The sequence below is a fragment of the Hemibagrus wyckioides genome, linkage group LG12 (assembly GCF_019097595.1).
Source record: "Hemibagrus wyckioides isolate EC202008001 linkage group LG12, SWU_Hwy_1.0, whole genome shotgun sequence".
Classification (NCBI taxonomy): Eukaryota; Metazoa; Chordata; class Actinopteri; order Siluriformes; family Bagridae; genus Hemibagrus; species Hemibagrus wyckioides.
In genome coordinates this window covers 8,656,050-8,673,211 of record NC_080721.1, presented here as the reverse complement: position 1 = coordinate 8,673,211, position 17,162 = coordinate 8,656,050, and the positions used below count along the sequence as shown (strand labels likewise).

Here is a 17,162-nt window from a genome sequence, read left to right as displayed (position 1 = left end):
CCAAGTGTAAAGTTTGGTGGAAGGGGATTATGGTGTAGAATTGTTTTTCAGGGGTTGGGCACGGCACCTTAGTTCCAGTGAAAGGAACTCTTAATGCTTAAGCATACTGAGACATTTTGGACAACTTCATGCTCCCAACTTTGTGGGAACAGTTTGGAGATGACCCCTTTCTGTTCCAACATGACTGCATGTTGGTGTGAGGGAACTTGACTAGCCTGCACAGAGTCCTGACCTCAACCTGATAGAACACCTTTGGGATGAATTGGAGTGGAGACTGTGAGCCAGACCTTCTCGTCCAACAACAGTGCCTGACCTCACAAATGTCCTTTTAGAAGAATGGTCAAAATTTCCATAAACACACTCCTAAACCTTGTGGAAAACCTTCCCAGAAGAGTTGAAGCTGTTATAGCTGCAAAGGGTGGGAGAACTCTATGGATTAAGAATGGGTTGTCAATAAAGTTCATGTGCATGTAATGACAGATGTCCCAAAACGTTTGGCATGTAGTGTAGATGAATAATAGATAGCTAACAATACAGCTACAAAACTGTAACCATTTTTGGCCCATAATCCACATATTACACTTTCTTTCTGTTTAATTTCTGAAAGCGTTCTCCAATCAGCTATTACTGTCCTTTATAATGCCACACTGACACATTGCAAAACACCAGCATGCTCTAGGTTTCGCAACAATGTCCTGACTTAGTAATCAATTTTGTTTATGACTATTTCAGCGTTCGTATTTCCTCATCTTCGTGTTGTGAAACAAGAGCATCAAGCCAAAAAAATCCACATCAATATCAGCTCTAGACCTTTTGCTCAAGCTCTGAAAAGACTAGCTCTCCGATGTCATATGGAGCGGCTGAACAGCATATATATATATATATATATATATATATATATGTACTACAGTAGCTATAGAATTACCCCATCCAACACTGAGTAAATATTATTTGGATGGATGGTCCACAATAGACAGTCTAGTGTGTGTTGTACTGGTCTGAATGTTTGACACAGATGTGATGGTGTGGTTTCTGATCTCAGTGTACACTTAGAGACCACATTTCCTTTTCAATGTGGCAGCACAGCACATGCTATATCGTGTCATTGTGGCTGCTGTGTGGGGAATAATCCACCATAGTGCAACATAGCGCTGAAAATAATAACAAATCCAGAAAATAATAACATAATTAAGCCACAAATAATTAAATAATCGTGTCATGCTATATATTCCCTAAAACAACTTTGCAAATTGCATAGATTAGCTCTGTTAAATTCTGAGATCTGATCGGTTTAGTGCTGATTCATTTGCTATAAGAGCAGCTCTGAGAGTTGTTCTGGTTGTAAATGTAGGTTAATAGCAGGTTAATATGTTTCTGTAGTAATGCTAAACTTAGTTTGGCACATAACCCGATCCAGATAATCCACATAAACTGGATGAAAATGCGTAATAGTTGATACAGTGCAGTTTGCTGTGTGGAGATGTTTATTTAATATATTATGGAAGGAGTCTCCAGTGTCTCCACTATTTTCAGAACAGGGGACTTTTTACATCTTATTTCAAGGCATGAGAAGAAAGACAGAGACTTGTGACGTACTGACTGGCTGATAACAGGAACTAACACGTTTCATGTGAGTGTTAAAAAAAGCATGAAGTGCTGTTCGTTAATAAATCATCATGGGTTACTGTATTATATTGAAGGAATAAAACCATTTAAGACATTCATATTACTGAAAAATTCAACCTCAGGGTAAGAACAATGACCTTAAAATGGTTTATTCCTCACATTACAGGTTCCAGAAATACAATATATAGAAAAGACAAATGTTAAAATCATACTAATTCTTAATTACTTTTGGCCAGGAAACTTCTAGAAACAAGATGAAAACACATATTTACATTTATTCAGGATTTACACATACAGCCAGTCTAACATATCAATCAATGTAAATGTCTTAACAAATAAAGAAAAATCCTGAGAGATGTTAATCATCGTCATCAAATTTGATCTTTTTGCCTTGGAAGGCTGTGATCTGAGCCTGCTGCTCCTTCCTCTTCCTGCTGGCTTCCCACGACGGATGCAGGGCCTGCTGGGAATGTTTCCCTGCTTTATTAGCCGGAGTGTTTTTCCGATCAAATGCAGGTCTACCAGTTTTCTCTCCTCTTCCAGATCCAGGAGTCTGATTTTTAAATCCCGGAGGCCTTCTTTCCCTTCCAGGACCTTGGCTTTTCACCCACGATGGTTTCTCGTCACGTTTCTGGTTTGGGAAAGGTGGTGGCTTCGGAGCACTGTGTTTACCCTTCTGAGAGGAAGTGTTGGATTTGGAAAGAGTAGAGCAGAAGACTGACTGCATCTTGAACTGAGGTGTTTCTTTAACCTCTTTCTCTCGAGGCTTGTTAGAGTCATTTGTTTTCTCAGGTCTGGGAGCAGTGTCGCTTTTCTTCTTCTTCAGCTTGCTCACTTTGCCGAGGAAAAAGTCGTCGTCGTCGCTCTGCTCCGAATAAGAAGACTGTTTGTGGAAACGTTCTTCGGTGCTGTCGTCAAAATACTCTTTCTCCTCTTCAGAATCAGACAAATCCGACTCTTCTGTGTCCTTTCTGGTTTCTGGTTTCTTGGTGTCAGGTTTGGAGACGTGTTTTACTGGTGGTTGTGGTGCTGCTTCTTTGCTCTTGGATGGTAGACTCTGGACTGCTTTGACAGCTGGTTTGGGACTAGATTTTGGTTTCAAGGGACTTCTCACAGCTTTTTCCAGCTCTACTATTTTTGGGTTCTCTTTTGCAGAAGCCAACTTAGTGTCTGCTGGTGGCTTTCCAAGGTTTGACCTAGGAATTACCTTCAAGGTCTGATTTGTCTCTTTTAATTTCACTTTCTCCTCCTCCTCATCACTAGCCTTAACCTCCTCCTCCTTATCATCACCATCATCACCAGCCACCTCCTCCTCGTCCTCATCATCATCATCCTCACCAGCCTCCTCCTCCTCTTCCTCCTCCTCATCTTCGTCTTCAACCTCCCCATCACTATTTTCAGCCTTCATCATCTCACTAGCATCCTTATTCTCTCCTCCAGCCTTTGCGGCTTTTATCTTCTCTTCCTCGATGGCTTGTTTGACATCTTGAAGCTTCTTTACAAAGCGTGCGTGTGTGGCGATCCGTGCCGTCGCTCTCTCCAACACGCTGGACTCTGGATCCTGGAACACTTTCTCCATGTCAATGCTCCCCTCGAGAGCTCTGGTGGTAACGTGATCAGGTAGAAGCGTCCTCAAAACCTGCACTTCTTTTTGCAGCCGTGCCGCACACTCCATGTTCCCTTTCAGCTCAGGATCGTCAGCCTTCACCTTCTTGAGAGCGGCGATCTGCTGCGTGAGATTCCGGATAATCAGCACTCGGAGTTTCTTCACCTCCTTCCTCATCCTCACCACCTCGGCTGGAACGCTGCCTGTTTCTGAGCGGCTCTGCGAAGGAATAATAAATAACAACTTAACTCAATAGTAAATGATGGATTTTACACCAGAGTCATCTAGGTATGTTTATGAAATAACAATATTAGACAGTAGACCTCTTTTGCTGTGACTGGATCCTTATTTTGTTTTGTTGGCTCGTTTAATTGCTCTTCATCTGCTTTCTGGACCTTTTGAAAAGAAGCGTCATCATCACTAGCCTTATCCTCCTCCTCTTCATCATCATCATCGTCATCAGAGCCCTCTTCATTTTCACTATCTAGTCCTGATTCTCTCTCTTGTTGCTCATCATCTCTAGATTTTTTTTCTTTCCTCTCAGCGCTGATTCTCTCGGTTTTGAAGGCTTTGACAGCATTTTTGATGCTCTGAATTTTCTTGCTGAACTCAGGGTGTGTGGCAATGCGAGCTGTGGCACGTTCTGACAGGCTGGACTCTTTCTTCTGGCACACTTTCTCAAAGCTGATGTCACTCTGCAGGGCTGCCTTGGTGACGCTGTCTGGTGCGAGTGCCTTCAGTACATGGATCTCCTCGAGCAACCTCGCCGCTCTCCTCTGGTTCCTCTCCAGGTCGGCTTCCGTCCCTTTCTTCTTCTTCAGGACGGCGATCTGGCGGGTGAGCTTGCGGATGATGAGCACCTTCACCCGCTTCACCTCGGCTCTCATCTTCACCACCTCATTGCTGAGGTTTAGTGCGGCTGGCATCTTTCTCCTGTCTTTATGTAGAGCACTGGAAAAAGTAGGGCAGAATTTATAGCCATGAGACCCAAATGTTAAATGTGTTCAGTCACAATTCAATTTTTTACAAGAATATCAACCACAAGATACAACACCACACACACATCTTGTTAAAAATGATTTTAGTCTATAGTTTAATGCCCTGAAGAATCCCAGCAATGATTACCTTACATTACAATGAATCCTGGAGTTACAGTCAGCACTTTCGCACACATAGTGAGCCTTTAATGCTGAAACTGCGCTAGACTTCAGACTTAAGGGCGCTTGAGAAAATTGGGCATGGAGTGGAGTTTTAATAATAAACACATGTCTCAGTTACGATGTACTTAAGCCAACATTTCTTTCACAATAACAGTGAGGAGCAAATATTAAGACCACAACTATCTGACAGTTTTATTTAACCACATCATCGCTTATTCTTCAAAACAGTGTATTCTCTTTACAGGAGAGGGCATGGAATTAGCAAAACACATTGACATTAATCGGTGATAAACACGATGTAATCTGCAGAGATAATCATCTCTGATAAGATGCTAAACCTAAACCGCTTCCTCGAGCCTTTTGTCCATTTTGAGAACTTTTCCATTCTCTATTCTCATTCTCTTCTATTCACTGATCGTTTATGAGGTCTGGGGAAAGTGTAACCTCACTTTCAGACAATTACTTACTGTAGATTTTTTTTGTACACAACCGGAATCAAATCATTAAATGTATCAATAAATTTAGCAATTTATCAAAGAGAAGAAACCCGTGAGAAATATCTCAGCTTTAAAATTGTTTACCAGCATGGCTGAGGGAAGGCATGGCAGTATGATCTACACACCTTTAGTCAGATCTGTTAACCTTTGGGCATTCACGTGATAGTTAAACACATATTTATTTTTATACCGTAGATATCGCGATTTAATTAATTAGCACGATTACTTACATACCTTTTTAAAAAAATGACTTATTTACGCATGGAAATTTCTCGCTTAGGGCGCCGCCATGATCGTGGACGTAAGAGAAGGCGTGGCTGCATGACGCCGTCACGTCCTTGGTCACGCTGTGTAAAAGGGGGCGGGGCCTCCCTCTCTCTCTCTCTCTCTCTCTCTCTCTCTCTTTTGCTGGAGTTGTTTTTATTTATTGCTTTGTGGCTCTTTGAGTTGAAATGATGGCAAGCTTGTGTTCATGGCGTGACGTGGGTCAGCGTTAGAGCGCTACCCTGATTCTACTCAACATAACGGTTGGGGGAGAAAAAAATAAATAAATACACGCTTTATATTAAATATAAATACATATATAAATATATATATATATATATATATATATATATATATATTCCAGTCGAAGAGGGAGGGGAGAATGAAGCGGCGCAATGCGGACTGCAGCAAACTCCGTCGCCCGTTAAAGCGGAGCCGTATCGCCGAGGGAATTCACGGCAGGTACGCGGGAGGAGGCGCACCTCCGCCCGGCCACTTTAGCGCGACCGCGCCGGCCCTTTTTTTTACCCCCCCCCTCCTCAGTATAGAGCTGTACGCGTTCAAATAGCCGCTTAAAAAACCCCTTTTCCAGTCAGCTCCAGCTGGGAGGAGTGAGCAGGCTAAGCTAGCCGAGCCACTGTGACACCGGCCTAGCTTTAGCTTGAGCTAAAATTAGTCCGTTATTTAACGGTTAACGTTATACACACGTGTATACGTTTATGTGTATTTGCGCTCGTGCACAGCTGTAATAAAGCAGCGCGGTGTCAGTACATCTTTAGCCCACAGGTTGCTCTGTAGCCTGGACCAGCATGGCAGAAATGATCTCCAGATCTCATTTAACTGAAAAATGTGACATTCCAGGTGTCACACGTTAATTAACGAGCTATACACGAGTTATAACATATTGTAGCACGTGTATTATAACGCTAATAATACATGAGTTATAACATGCATTGATTTACAAGTGAGTATTCCTCTGAGAACAAGTATATATATAGAGAGAGAGAAAAGTTCAAGTTTAAGTTCAAGCTCAAAGTTCAGCTGCCAGTTAATGAGCCTGCTCTCTGTTTACTTCTCCTCTTATCTCATCACGAGAACAGCTCCAGTTTGTTCCCAGCTGACTGAAAATGTATAAACTGATGCAAAACAAATACCAGAAATAAAATCCTTCGAGAGATCTTCCGACATGACACGTGCACATGATTTATGTTTGCCAGGAGAGACGAGCTTTTTCTGAAATGTAACACGATTGTTATTTATGTTTATGGATATGTATTTCTGATCTTTGTCCTGTACCTCGTGTCTTCGCAGTACCTTCCTCTACCTGAAGTTCCTGCTCGTGTGGGCTCTGGTGCTGCTGGCAGACTTTGTCCTGGAGTTTCGCTTTGAGTACTTGTGGCCTTTTTGGCTCTTTATCAGGAGTGTGTATGACTCCTTCAGATACCAGGGACTGGTGAGTGACATTTTCTTTATAGCTACTTCATACACTATATTGGCAAAGGTTTTGGGACACACCTCCAAAGGTGTTGTTTTTCAGGGGTTGGACTCGGCCCCTTAGTTCCAGTGAAAGGAACTCTTAATGCTTCAGCTTCATACCAAGACATTTTGGACAATTTCATGTCCCCAACTTTGTGGGAACAGTTTGGGGATGACCCCTTCCTGTTCCAACATGACTGCACACCAGTGTACAAAGCAAGGTCCATAAAGACATGGATGAGTGAGTTTGGTGTGGAGGAACTTGACTGGTCTGCACAGAGTCCTGACCTCAACCTGATAGAACACCTTTGGGATGAATTAGAGAGGAGACTGCGAGCTAGACCCTCTCGTCCAACATCATTGTCTGACCTCACAAATGCACTTCTAGAGCTTTCCCATGAACACTCTCCTAAACCTTGTGGAAAGCCTTCCCAGAAGCGTTAAAGCTGTTATAGCTGCAAAGGGCGGGAGAACTCCATATTACATTCATGTGCAAAGGCGGGTGTCACAGCTTTGGCCTGGCTCACAGTCTCCACTCTAATTAATACCAAGGTGTTCTATCAGGTTGAGGTCAGGACCCAATGTGCAGGCCAGTCAAGTTCCTCCACACCAAACTCTCTCATCCATGCCTTTATGGACTTTGTGCACTGTTGTGCAGTCATGTTTGAACAGGAAGGGGTCATCCCCAAACTGTTTTCACAAAGTTGGGAGCATGAAATTGTCCAAATTGTCTTGGTATGCTGAAGCATTAAGAGTTCCTTTCACTGGAACTAAGGGGCCAACCCCTGAATTCAATGATTTGGAGGGGTGTCCCAAAACCTTTGCCAATATAGTGTATTTCCAGGCAGGGTATGTAAGAATAAACCATGACAGAGCATGCTGTAATAGAGAAATCATCAGCAAGTTTGTGGTATGATTCCTTAACCATCCAGAGGAGGAGTATTTTCCAGCAACAGCACATCCATCATAGATGGCAATTAGTCATTGATATGTATTTCTTTTAAATAATTCAAAAACAAAGAGTCATTAAAAAATCTGTTTACGGTTAGGTTTAACTTCATAGAACATCTTTTACTTCAATTATTTTATCACACAATCTAACAGCTATAATCAGTAGTTCCCTCACCAGGCTCTTAATTTGAAGACACCTTTATTAGGTAACATGAACAGTGTCAGGAAGAATGACCTCTGAGTCCAGAGACTCTGTCCATAAATGCCAAATAAACATCTCCTCGCACAAAGCGCCATCATATGAACGTATTTAATTTGATTATAGAGAGCATCTCTCATCCAAGTCCTTGTGTGAGTTGCCAATGAAACGATAACAAGCACATTAATATGAAACTACAGTCAGAGCTGCTGCTATAGAAAATTAATCAACACCCTCTGACCAGTTGCTGCTGCGGTATAATAATCAATAACGCACCGCCATGTTTTGTTGCCTTCACAGCTTTATAGAGGCATTATGATGAATATATTAAAAGCATAGATTGGCTCCAGGTCAGTCGAGTATGAAATAAAGTGGATTGGTTGCGTATTTATAAAATACGTGATAGTAGGAACTAAACTGTAGTGTTTCAGGAGAAAAACAAGAGCATCATCACCTCAAAACTGATGCGATGATTAAAAATAATCCCCTCGAACCTCCCTGTGCTCGTATACGTGTGTTTCTAGCTAATGCTGATAAATGGAAAACAGTAGCATGAAGTTTATGAAGTTTGCAACTCCGCTCGCTTGTTTGTTTATTTCTCCTCCTTTATATCTGCATAATTATCACAGTGTGGGAAGTTAATTACATTTCTGATGGGAATTCTATCTCTCTGAAATTACACAAGAGTTTGTTTACACACTCAAAATTGCCTTTTTTTTTTTTAGGCATCCTATGTCCTAAAATGATGACATGTCCATTAACTTTTCCTCCATTTCCTTTCTTTTTTTTTTGTCTTTCAGGCATTCTCGGTGTTTTTTGTTTGCGTTACGTTCACGTCAGACATCATATGCCTGCTGTTCATCCCTATGCAATGGCTGTTTTTCGCCGCCAGCACTTACGTTTGGGTACAATATGTCTGGCACACGGGTACGTATTGCAATATTACTTAATATTTTTTTAAATATGTAATAATTGTCAGAATTTATTGTATAGTTGATTATTATGGCAGGTTATTTCACACACACACACACAAAAACACAAAATTATTTTAATAAAATAAACACAATTACTCATTTATTTATTTATTTATTTATTTGCCTCACTTCATTTCCAACTACATTTGTCAGCCTCTGCTTGCAGTGGAGGCCATTTGACTGCTGTTATTTCTGTTCTACCTCCACCCTCATCATTAAACATTTAGCACACATGCATATTTAACCTCACATTAAAAGAATTACAAGACTTCTTCCCCTAATTCTCTAAGAGGCACGGTGGAAATGGGCCGGTGAGGGGTATTAAACAATATCTTAGGAATAAATCTTTATCCTCAGAGGGTTTAGGAATTCACAGAATCTAGAAAGCTCAGTTAAAGAGAAGAAAAGTCACATAGTTTGATATTTCTGTAAGCGTTATCAAGTTTTGCCAGCTGTCAGTGTGTGTGTGTGTTTGCTTCACTGGTTGTTGCTAATACAGAGCACTGTCTGAAATGGAAAACTGAAATCTTTCCGTTGCCGTTCGCTTGGCTAATAGCCGTGTGTGTGTGTCCTCAGAGCGAGGTGTGTGTCTGCCCACGATCTCCCTGTGGATTCTCTTCGTCTATATCGAAGCCGCCATCCGATTCAAAGACCTGAAAAACTTCCACGTGGGCCTGTGCCGTCCATTTGCCGCTCACTGGTAAGGCTGTAAGATGCAGCTCTTTTTTAAAACATAGGCACATGATGCGTTCACGTGAACGCGAACATTCCCTGTCTACTCACACATAGCCTGATTAACCTATCTAGTAGCCCTTTCACGAGCGGACGTAGAAATGGATAGAATAGAGATAGATGACTCTATGAGGTGTGTGACATTTACCCACAGCCATTTGCTTCCAACAAACAAAACAAGAAAAAGAAACGTGACGAGGCGTCACAATCTACTGCACACGTGTCCACTGAATACGAAACAAACAATACCCATAATTCAGTGCAGCGAAACTTTGAACCATTACTTTTCACCTTTTCATATCCTCTGCTGCAGTGAACAGGTTACGTCGCTCTGACCGCAGCAACTCTGGTCATGTTTGTAACTTGAACTTGTTATTACTCAACTAAATTAAATGATTTTTTAACTAAATTGAAAATTTGGGGAAACACAGCACCTTACACAGCCACACTAGAAGATTTAATCTTTGTAGGGTTTTATATAAAAACACAAAGCTGTGCAAAATACCGTTATACATTAATATTTCTGTTAGTATTTTTTTTTGAGCGATGAAGCTCGAATATCTTTAGACTTTGCAATCAGTTCTAAACCGAAGTACACCTCGATGCTGCTAGTTTGAAACACCTCAGTGTCACTGCTGCATTCAGAGCTGTGAGCCAGCTAAAAATAGCCAACCCCCAGCCAATCAGAAACAGTCAGTGATAAAGAGCTGGAGGTAGGTTGATTAACACACACACACACACTGTGCATGGGAAATGAGCTCTAGAAGGTGTGTGTAGGAAAATGACCGGTAAGATTCATCACATCACATGCACTGGTTGGGGGAGGGAGAGAGATGGGGGTGGGGTTGGGAAAGAAACCACGGTTTGTAGCTGTTAAAATGTAAATGAACCTACATGTTTTTTGGAATGTTCCACAACAAGCAAAACTATAAAAGGATAAAAAATTAATACGCTCTATTCCCACGCTACTTTGAAATATTAGGAGGAGTTCAACCAGAGTGGCACCAAACAAACTTTTCCCCCTTTTGCTGCCTCCACAGCATCGGCTACCCGGTGGTGACGCTGGGCTTCGGCTTTAAGAGCTACGTGAGCTATAAGATGCGCTTGCGGAAGCAGAAGGAGGTGCAGAAGGAGAACGAGTTCTACATGCAGCTCCTGCAGCAGGCTCTGCCGCTAGAACAGCAGATGCTACAGAGGCAGGAGCGCGAGGCAGAGGAAGGTAAGCACAACATTCACATAATTCCATGTGTGGACACTGTCACTTAAAAAAACACGTCTGGATCACTGGAAGCAGATAAAGAGAAGCTGAATGATGCAAGTGAAGTAAACATGGCCATGAAGATGAAACGAAGGATGTTTGCTCTTACTTACAGCAAAACCGTTCTCTATATAAGGGGAAAGTGGCATAGTAGATTCTTCAGTGTATATAAAATGACCATAACCAGTCATTGATCCAACCTGTAATGTTTCCTGGTAAGCAACTCTATAATGCACATCTGTATTATTATTTTGTCACAGCATGCTGCCGCATTTTTTGCTGCCTGGCATTTTAACGACGTCTCTATAGACCTGTTTATGGCAAATTGTTATGCAAATGAGTACGAGTACGGACACAATTCAGCTCCTCTTCATCTTGGAAGTGGAAATGTAGCATCAGGCTGCCTCATCTTTACTTATGATGCAGTTGCCAGACTCTCCACATTATTCCTCCGTAATTGGTCGACCGATCGCCTCTTCCTTTTTTTTTTCCTTCCCTCCATCTAGGAGCCTCTAAGTCCGTGTTGGAAGCAGATCCGACGCTTTTGGCTCAGAACGGCACCAAGAAGCTGCCCATCTCTTTCCCCGAGCTGGAGCAGCGGGCCAAGAAACAGAACCAGCACAGCATAGGAATAAACAACAACATCCTACACACCGAGGAGTCGAAGCTGCAGGACATTGAGTACATGGAGAACTATCTGAGCAGCAAGAGACTGAACAACGAGCTGAACGGCTGCGCGGAGGACGTGGGTGGCACAGATGCAAGCTCCGCCTCCTCATCCAGACATTACAAAAATTCCTCCCCACGCAGCCACAGCTCCACCAATGGCAGCGTGCCATCCTCATCCAACAGGAACGAGAGGAAGCAGAAAAGCGTCGGGAAGAATTCCCATCGCGAGCTGATGGAGAACTGTATACCCAACAACCAGCTCAGTAAACCAGACACTTTGGTGCGGTAAGAAGCGTTATTATAGTAAATTACACAATATAAAGGCAGATCAGAATAAATCTGTGTAGTTGTTGATATGAAATTTTTTGTGAGACAGTGTTTATTCATGGAAGGAGCCTCCAGTGTCACTGCTTTGTAGCGAACAGAGGTAAAGTTACAATGTCTGTAGTTGCTGTAGTGCTGATATACTCAACAAAGGATTAGATGATAACATTTATTCATTCAGCTTCAGTCCAGAGTCTATCCAGAGCTGGAACACTGAGAACAAGGCAGGAATACACCAATCAGGCATAACATTATGACCTGCCTAATATTGTGTCTGTCCCCCTTTTGCTGCCAAAACAGCCCTGACCCATCAAGGCATGAACTCCACTAGATTTGCTGTAGTATCTGGCACCAGGATGTTAGCAGCAGATCCTTACAGGACTTTAAGGATACTTTTGATAGATACTGACCACTGCAGACCAGGAACACCCCACAAGAGCTGCAGTTTTGGAGATGCTCTGATCCAGTGGTCTAGCCATCACAATTTGGTCCTTCATCAAACTCGCTCAAATCCTTACACTTGTCCATTTTTCCTGCTTCTAACATCAACTTTGAGGACAAAATGTTCACTTTCTGCCTAATATATCCCACCCACTAACAGGTGCCATGATGAGGAGATCATCAGTCTTATTCACTTCACCTGTCAGTGATCATAATGTTATGCCTGATCGGTGTACATCCTGACTGGGACACCAGTTCATCACACGTTCACTAATTCACTAATTAACTAAAGTCACTAATTCACCTACTAGCATATTTTTGGGGAGATGGCGGACATCAGAGAACCCATAGGAAACTCACTCAGACGCCGAGAAAACAGGCAGCAGGCTCAGGCTGAGCCACTGCTGCAACCCAAATCAGGAAAATGAAATCATAATTCAAGGTTTTCTTGCAATTACGTTAAAAAACACTGAATTGTTCTTTAAAGCGCATATTTAGATTCCTGGTTGCGCTAATTTCTGGGTTATAGACGGTCTTAAATGAAAATGCTAGTGAAATCTGTGGGAATTCAGCTGCAAATACTAGTTATGGTGTATTTATTAGGAAATTTTGAAACCTTTTAGAGAGCCCCTTTAATTTTAAGTGAAATAATCGGTGTCCACTATGAGTAATCCGGTGATTATTATCTCGGAGACTTTCAAATGACCACGCATTTGATTAATTACTGGTGCATGCCACAGGTTTATCAGAACAAAACTTCACAATTTGCACAGACGATATGTGTTCAGTAAAACATGTTGTAATTGTGCATGCAGTCTGGAACAGGATGTAAAGAAGCTGAAGGCGGATCTGCAGGCGAGTCGCCAGCTGGAGCAGGAGCTGCGCTCTCAGATCAGCTCTCTGAACAGCGCCGAGAGGAACACTCGCTCAGAGCTCAGCCAGCTCCACCATGAGAACGAGCTGCTCCAGAACAAGTGAGGATTTAACATACACCAAAAAGCACTTTTCTTCACTTTTGGATTCAAAGCGGGAAAAATGAAGTGATTCTGGTTTATTCAGAATATGAGTTGGGGGCTAACATTTACATCTGAATAAAAATAATCAAACGTTTATTTACTAAGCTGCAGAAGATGCTCCAGTATCTCCATAGTGATCTAAGGCTGTAGTGAAGCTGTACACAATTTAAGGTCATATATGAAAGTAAACCAAGTAGATTTATCGCGTTTATTCACCAAACAGCACAGTTCAGAGGAGTAGGAGTATTAGTTATTGGTTTTAAAACAAAACCAAGTGAGAAACTTTAGCAGACACTTGGTCCTGACATGGTACTGATTTTTTTTCCCTGCTAGAGAGCAAGTCCATCCAGAAACCTTAATCAGGAGGATCAGTGATGACGATTATGTGATTGATCAGTCGATGTTCTGCACTATTTTTTAGCTTTGCCAAGCTAACTGGGCTCACATGCTGGTGGAAATAGCGACGAGTCAAACACTGGCCAAAAATGAATTAGTTAAATAAAGGCATCATTTGGTTTAAAGTATGGTTTGATTGGCCATCGGTGTCTAAACATCAGCATTTGCTTTGCATTAATAGTGCTTTTGTTTCTGCATCAGGCTTCATAATGCAGTGCAGTGCAAGCAGAAGGACAAGCAGACCATCACTCAGCTAGAGAAGCGGCTGAAGTCCGAGCAAGAGGCACGGTCAGTGGCTGAGAGGCAGCTGAACGATGAGAAAAAGAGGAAAAAGGTGGAGGAGGCGACGGCTGCCCGGGCTGTCGCTCTCGCTGCGGCGTCCAGGTAACGATTAGAGTTTATCCCAGAGATCACTGGACAGTGTTTCAAACAGCAATGAAATGCCTGATATTCTTTAAGTATGTGCAGAGATCGAATGTAGTAGAGAGAGAACAGGGGCAAGCATGAGTGTTTTATAGATATATAACTAATGAACTGGAAATAAATTATTTCATGTTTGTATTCAAGATATTAAAGATTGTTTTCCTCTTTTGCCTTTTGCATCATTCAACTTCTAAATTTTTTATATTATTTAACTAATTATATTCTATTGGTCAAAAAGGATCAGGATTCACAGTATAGTGATTATTGGACAAAGACTTAAACCTACGTTTTCTTTCCTGACTTCAATTTTATTTCATCGATTGTTTTTTCTTCCCTCACTATCTCTTGATGCTGTAGGGGCGAGTGCACAGACTCCCTGAGGAGTCGAATTCGAGAGCTGGAATCCGAATGTAAGAAGCTCTCCCACGACCTGAAGTTTAAAGAAGAGCAGCTCAGAGAGCTGGAGGGCAAAGTGCAGGTGAGCCGCAAGCCTTACTCCAATAAAAACCTTCTTCCATTCTGCCTCGACAATAAATACGAGTGGGAGCAGTATAACCTTCGGTATTATGCAGAGTCACAATACTATACTGTGCCATACGTTTTGCTGTCTTTAAGAATTCAGTAGTTGCGTGTCTTCTTATAAAAGCAATGCTTTAGACTTTATGAGCCTCCAGAGGGTTGTCATTTACCGTGTTGATGTAGAACAGCTTTCACCTAAGGGCATACAGACTCCTCTGTTAAAGAGAGTATCCCAGACCTCGGTTCATGATTCACTCCAAAGAGACAAACACACAGGCACAGGTCATGTGTTTGAGAGTACCAGATTTCTCTCTTCATTTAGGATAGCAGATCTGCTCTGGGATGAAGCCAGTGGGTTTTGACCGCCAGCAAGAACAGAGTGAAAACTAATCTCTTAACACACATTGAATTCTGTGTTTAATTTCCTAAATTATGTGCATCATGGAGTAACCTACATCTTCTCTGGCACTGCCTGGAAGAAACCCAATTGATATTTGAGAATGCTCACCAGAAACCATAATGATCTGCACATAGCTACCTGGCTCAGAAGAAGAACTGAAGGCACAAAGTCTTTATTATCGCCACACATACCTTACAGCACAGTAGAATTCTTTTCTTCACATATCCCAGCTGAGGAAGTTGGGGTCAGAGCGCCGGGGCAGCTATGATACAGCACCCCTGGAGCAGGATGGGTTTTGCTCAGTTTCCCAGCAGTGGAGGTTGGTGGTGCTGGGGCTTAAACCCTGATCCTCCGAATAACAATCCAGAGCCTTAACCACTTGAACCAGCACTGCACCAATCTGACTGGCAAGTTTTAATAATACCACACGTTGGAAAAGACCGAGTCTGTGGAGTCATTGACTCAAAATTATTTGAGCCAGTCATCTCAAAACAGCGGTTTCTGCCCATCATGGGTTCTGTCATGCAAGAGGGAGAGGCCAAAGGGTAGAACCTCTTCTGGGAATATAAACCTTAGAAAAGCATAGCAATAGGGTCTTGTAAGTAAATGTTGCAAAGATTTACAAGCATGAACCAGTCCTGCAGTTGCATGGTATAAATTCTGCTAAGATGCCGAAGGGTCTTTAGACACCAGTTCAGTCCGCTCAAGTCTTGAACCAACCATTCTTCTATATAATTCTTGTTTCATTTAAGATAAGAAGAAAGTAAAAGATGACTATATGGCTGTGATATTTATCACAAATAAAAATTTATTGGTTTAACAATATAGAGTCATAAAAGGTTGTGTGTTATAAATGTTCTACTGGGTCATGTTCTACTCTCAAGCATTCACAGCACGTAGTGTAGGATCCTTAATGGATTAGCGGAGGTGTTAATGAAGAAGAATAGGTAGAAGACGAACATATACAGTCTAATAAGACAACACTCAAATTTCCTCCTTCTGTCAGGAATTGCGCAAATACAAAGAGAACGAGAAGGACACAGAGGTTCTCATGTCGGCACTCTCAGCCATGCAGGATAAAACGCAGCACCTGGAGAACAGCCTGAGTGCCGAGACCAGGATAAAGCTGGATCTTTTCTCAGCACTAGGAGATGCAAAAAGGCAGCTAGAGATTGCACAAGGTATTTCTTTTTCCTTCACACCGGTTCAGTCGGGTTTCTGCTCTCAGAATTTGTCTGACCCCCAGATTTGTGCGCAGGTCAGATCTTGCAAAAGGATCAGGAGATCAAGGAGCTGAAGCAGAAGATAGCCGAGGTCATGGCCGTCATGCCCAGCATCGCATACTCTTCCGATTCCAACAGCATGCCTCCTATTTCACCTCACTACTCGTCAAAGTTCATGGACACGAGTCCGTCCAGTCTGGACCCCAATGCGTCTGTCTACCAGCCGCTTAAAAAATAACCCCCTGGTTTGTTTTTGTTGTTTTTGTTTTTCTTTTCTGAATTGACCAGGATCAGTATGCATACCTTCTTAAGAGTGTTTTATTTATTTTTTAATTCCTTGTGTTCTTTCAGTAAATTGTAAATGTGGTGTTTATTTAAACAACAGGAGAAGAAAAGCAAAGGTTTTAGATTAAGACCACTTTGTTTGGATTTCAGGATTGTTCAGTTCTTGGCCTCTGCACAGAGGCTTGTTTGCATTTTTTGCCAGCAAGAGCGGCGCAGTTTTGTGTTCAAAAAGAATGATTACTTCACATTCAATTATTTTACCATAAAAGAAAAGTATTCATAATGAGCTGAGATTTCGTTATCCAGGTGCTGTGTCTGAAACATATTTCTGTTGAATTAAAACCCAGTGTGTTATCATTTTCTCTTGGAACCAATGAGCTGTAATTGATTGTTTTGGGACAGTTTAAAAAGCGCCGTTGTTTCCTCACGGTTCTCATTGGCCACTGTTGATGACAAGGTTCGGAAGAGACCGATTTTGATGTATTTTTTGCGCAATTTTGCCGTCAAAGCAATTCTTCTTTGTAAATGGACCAAAAGTGAAATTTACTTTGTATGCAAAAACATACCAAGTAGGGGTAGCTGATTGATTTTCAGTCATTGTTTTAATGCAGTGCCTTGAATCTTTTCAGTTCGAAGTAAATTAATTCATGACCAGTTCTGCCTCTCCCTTTGCTCAACCTGATGACCCTGTGTCACATGACACACACCTTCTTACTTACTCCT

At 42.0% G+C, this 17,162-nt stretch overlaps 2 protein-coding genes across 5 annotated transcripts in view; one reads left to right on the top strand and one right to left on the bottom strand.

Moving 5' to 3' along the window:
* Window positions 1-1,490: 1,490 nt before the first annotated feature.
* Window positions 1,491-5,232, bottom strand: srfbp1 (serum response factor binding protein 1). Of its 2 annotated transcripts, none has more exons than XM_058405333.1 (3): window positions 5,015-5,151; window positions 3,556-4,183; window positions 1,491-3,451 (listed from the first exon to the last, which is right to left on the bottom strand). In XM_058405333.1, exons 2-3 carry the CDS (start codon window positions 4,156-4,158, stop codon window positions 1,985-1,987), a joined length of 2,070 nt encoding a protein of 689 aa, XP_058261316.1. In that variant the 5' UTR covers window positions 4,159-4,183; window positions 5,015-5,151; the 3' UTR covers window positions 1,491-1,984. The 2 variants fall into 2 exon arrangements, with proteins under 2 accessions (XP_058261316.1, XP_058261317.1); XM_058405334.1 differs by having other exon boundaries at window positions 1,492-3,451; window positions 5,124-5,232.
* Window positions 5,233-5,317: 85 nt separating this feature from the next.
* Window positions 5,318-17,162, top strand: part of maco1a (macoilin 1a) — a 12,404-nt gene continuing 559 nt past the window's right edge. The window contains exons 1-11 of one of the 3 annotated variants that reach the window (XM_058405391.1): window positions 5,318-5,615; window positions 6,465-6,606; window positions 8,580-8,706; window positions 9,330-9,453; window positions 10,526-10,704; window positions 11,250-11,697; window positions 12,993-13,151; window positions 13,791-13,973; window positions 14,370-14,490; window positions 15,938-16,112; window positions 16,190-17,162. The exon at window positions 16,190-17,162 is cut by the window's right edge and continues 559 nt beyond it. In XM_058405391.1, coding sequence (XP_058261374.1) covers window positions 5,536-5,615; window positions 6,465-6,606; window positions 8,580-8,706; window positions 9,330-9,453; window positions 10,526-10,704; window positions 11,250-11,697; window positions 12,993-13,151; window positions 13,791-13,973; window positions 14,370-14,490; window positions 15,938-16,112; window positions 16,190-16,392 — 1,941 coding nt within the window. In that variant the 5' untranslated portion in view covers window positions 5,318-5,535 and the 3' untranslated portion in view covers window positions 16,393-17,162. Of the gene's footprint in view, window positions 5,616-5,810; window positions 6,118-6,264; window positions 6,283-6,464; window positions 6,607-8,579; window positions 8,707-9,329; window positions 9,454-10,525; window positions 10,705-11,249; window positions 11,698-12,992; window positions 13,152-13,790; window positions 13,974-14,369; window positions 14,491-15,937; window positions 16,113-16,189 lie in introns of those variants that run through there. The other 2 variants (XM_058405392.1, XM_058405393.1) reach the window with 2 other exon arrangements.

Coding starts and splice junctions, on each gene's coding strand:
- srfbp1 (XM_058405334.1), bottom strand. CDS start 4,158: ATGCCAGCCGCACTAAACCTCAGCAATGAGGTGGTGAAGATGAGAGCC. Junction 3,452..3,555: donor ATCCAGTCACAGCAAAAGAG/GTCTACTGTCTA, acceptor ATTCCTTCGCAG/AGCCGCTCAGAAACAGGCAG.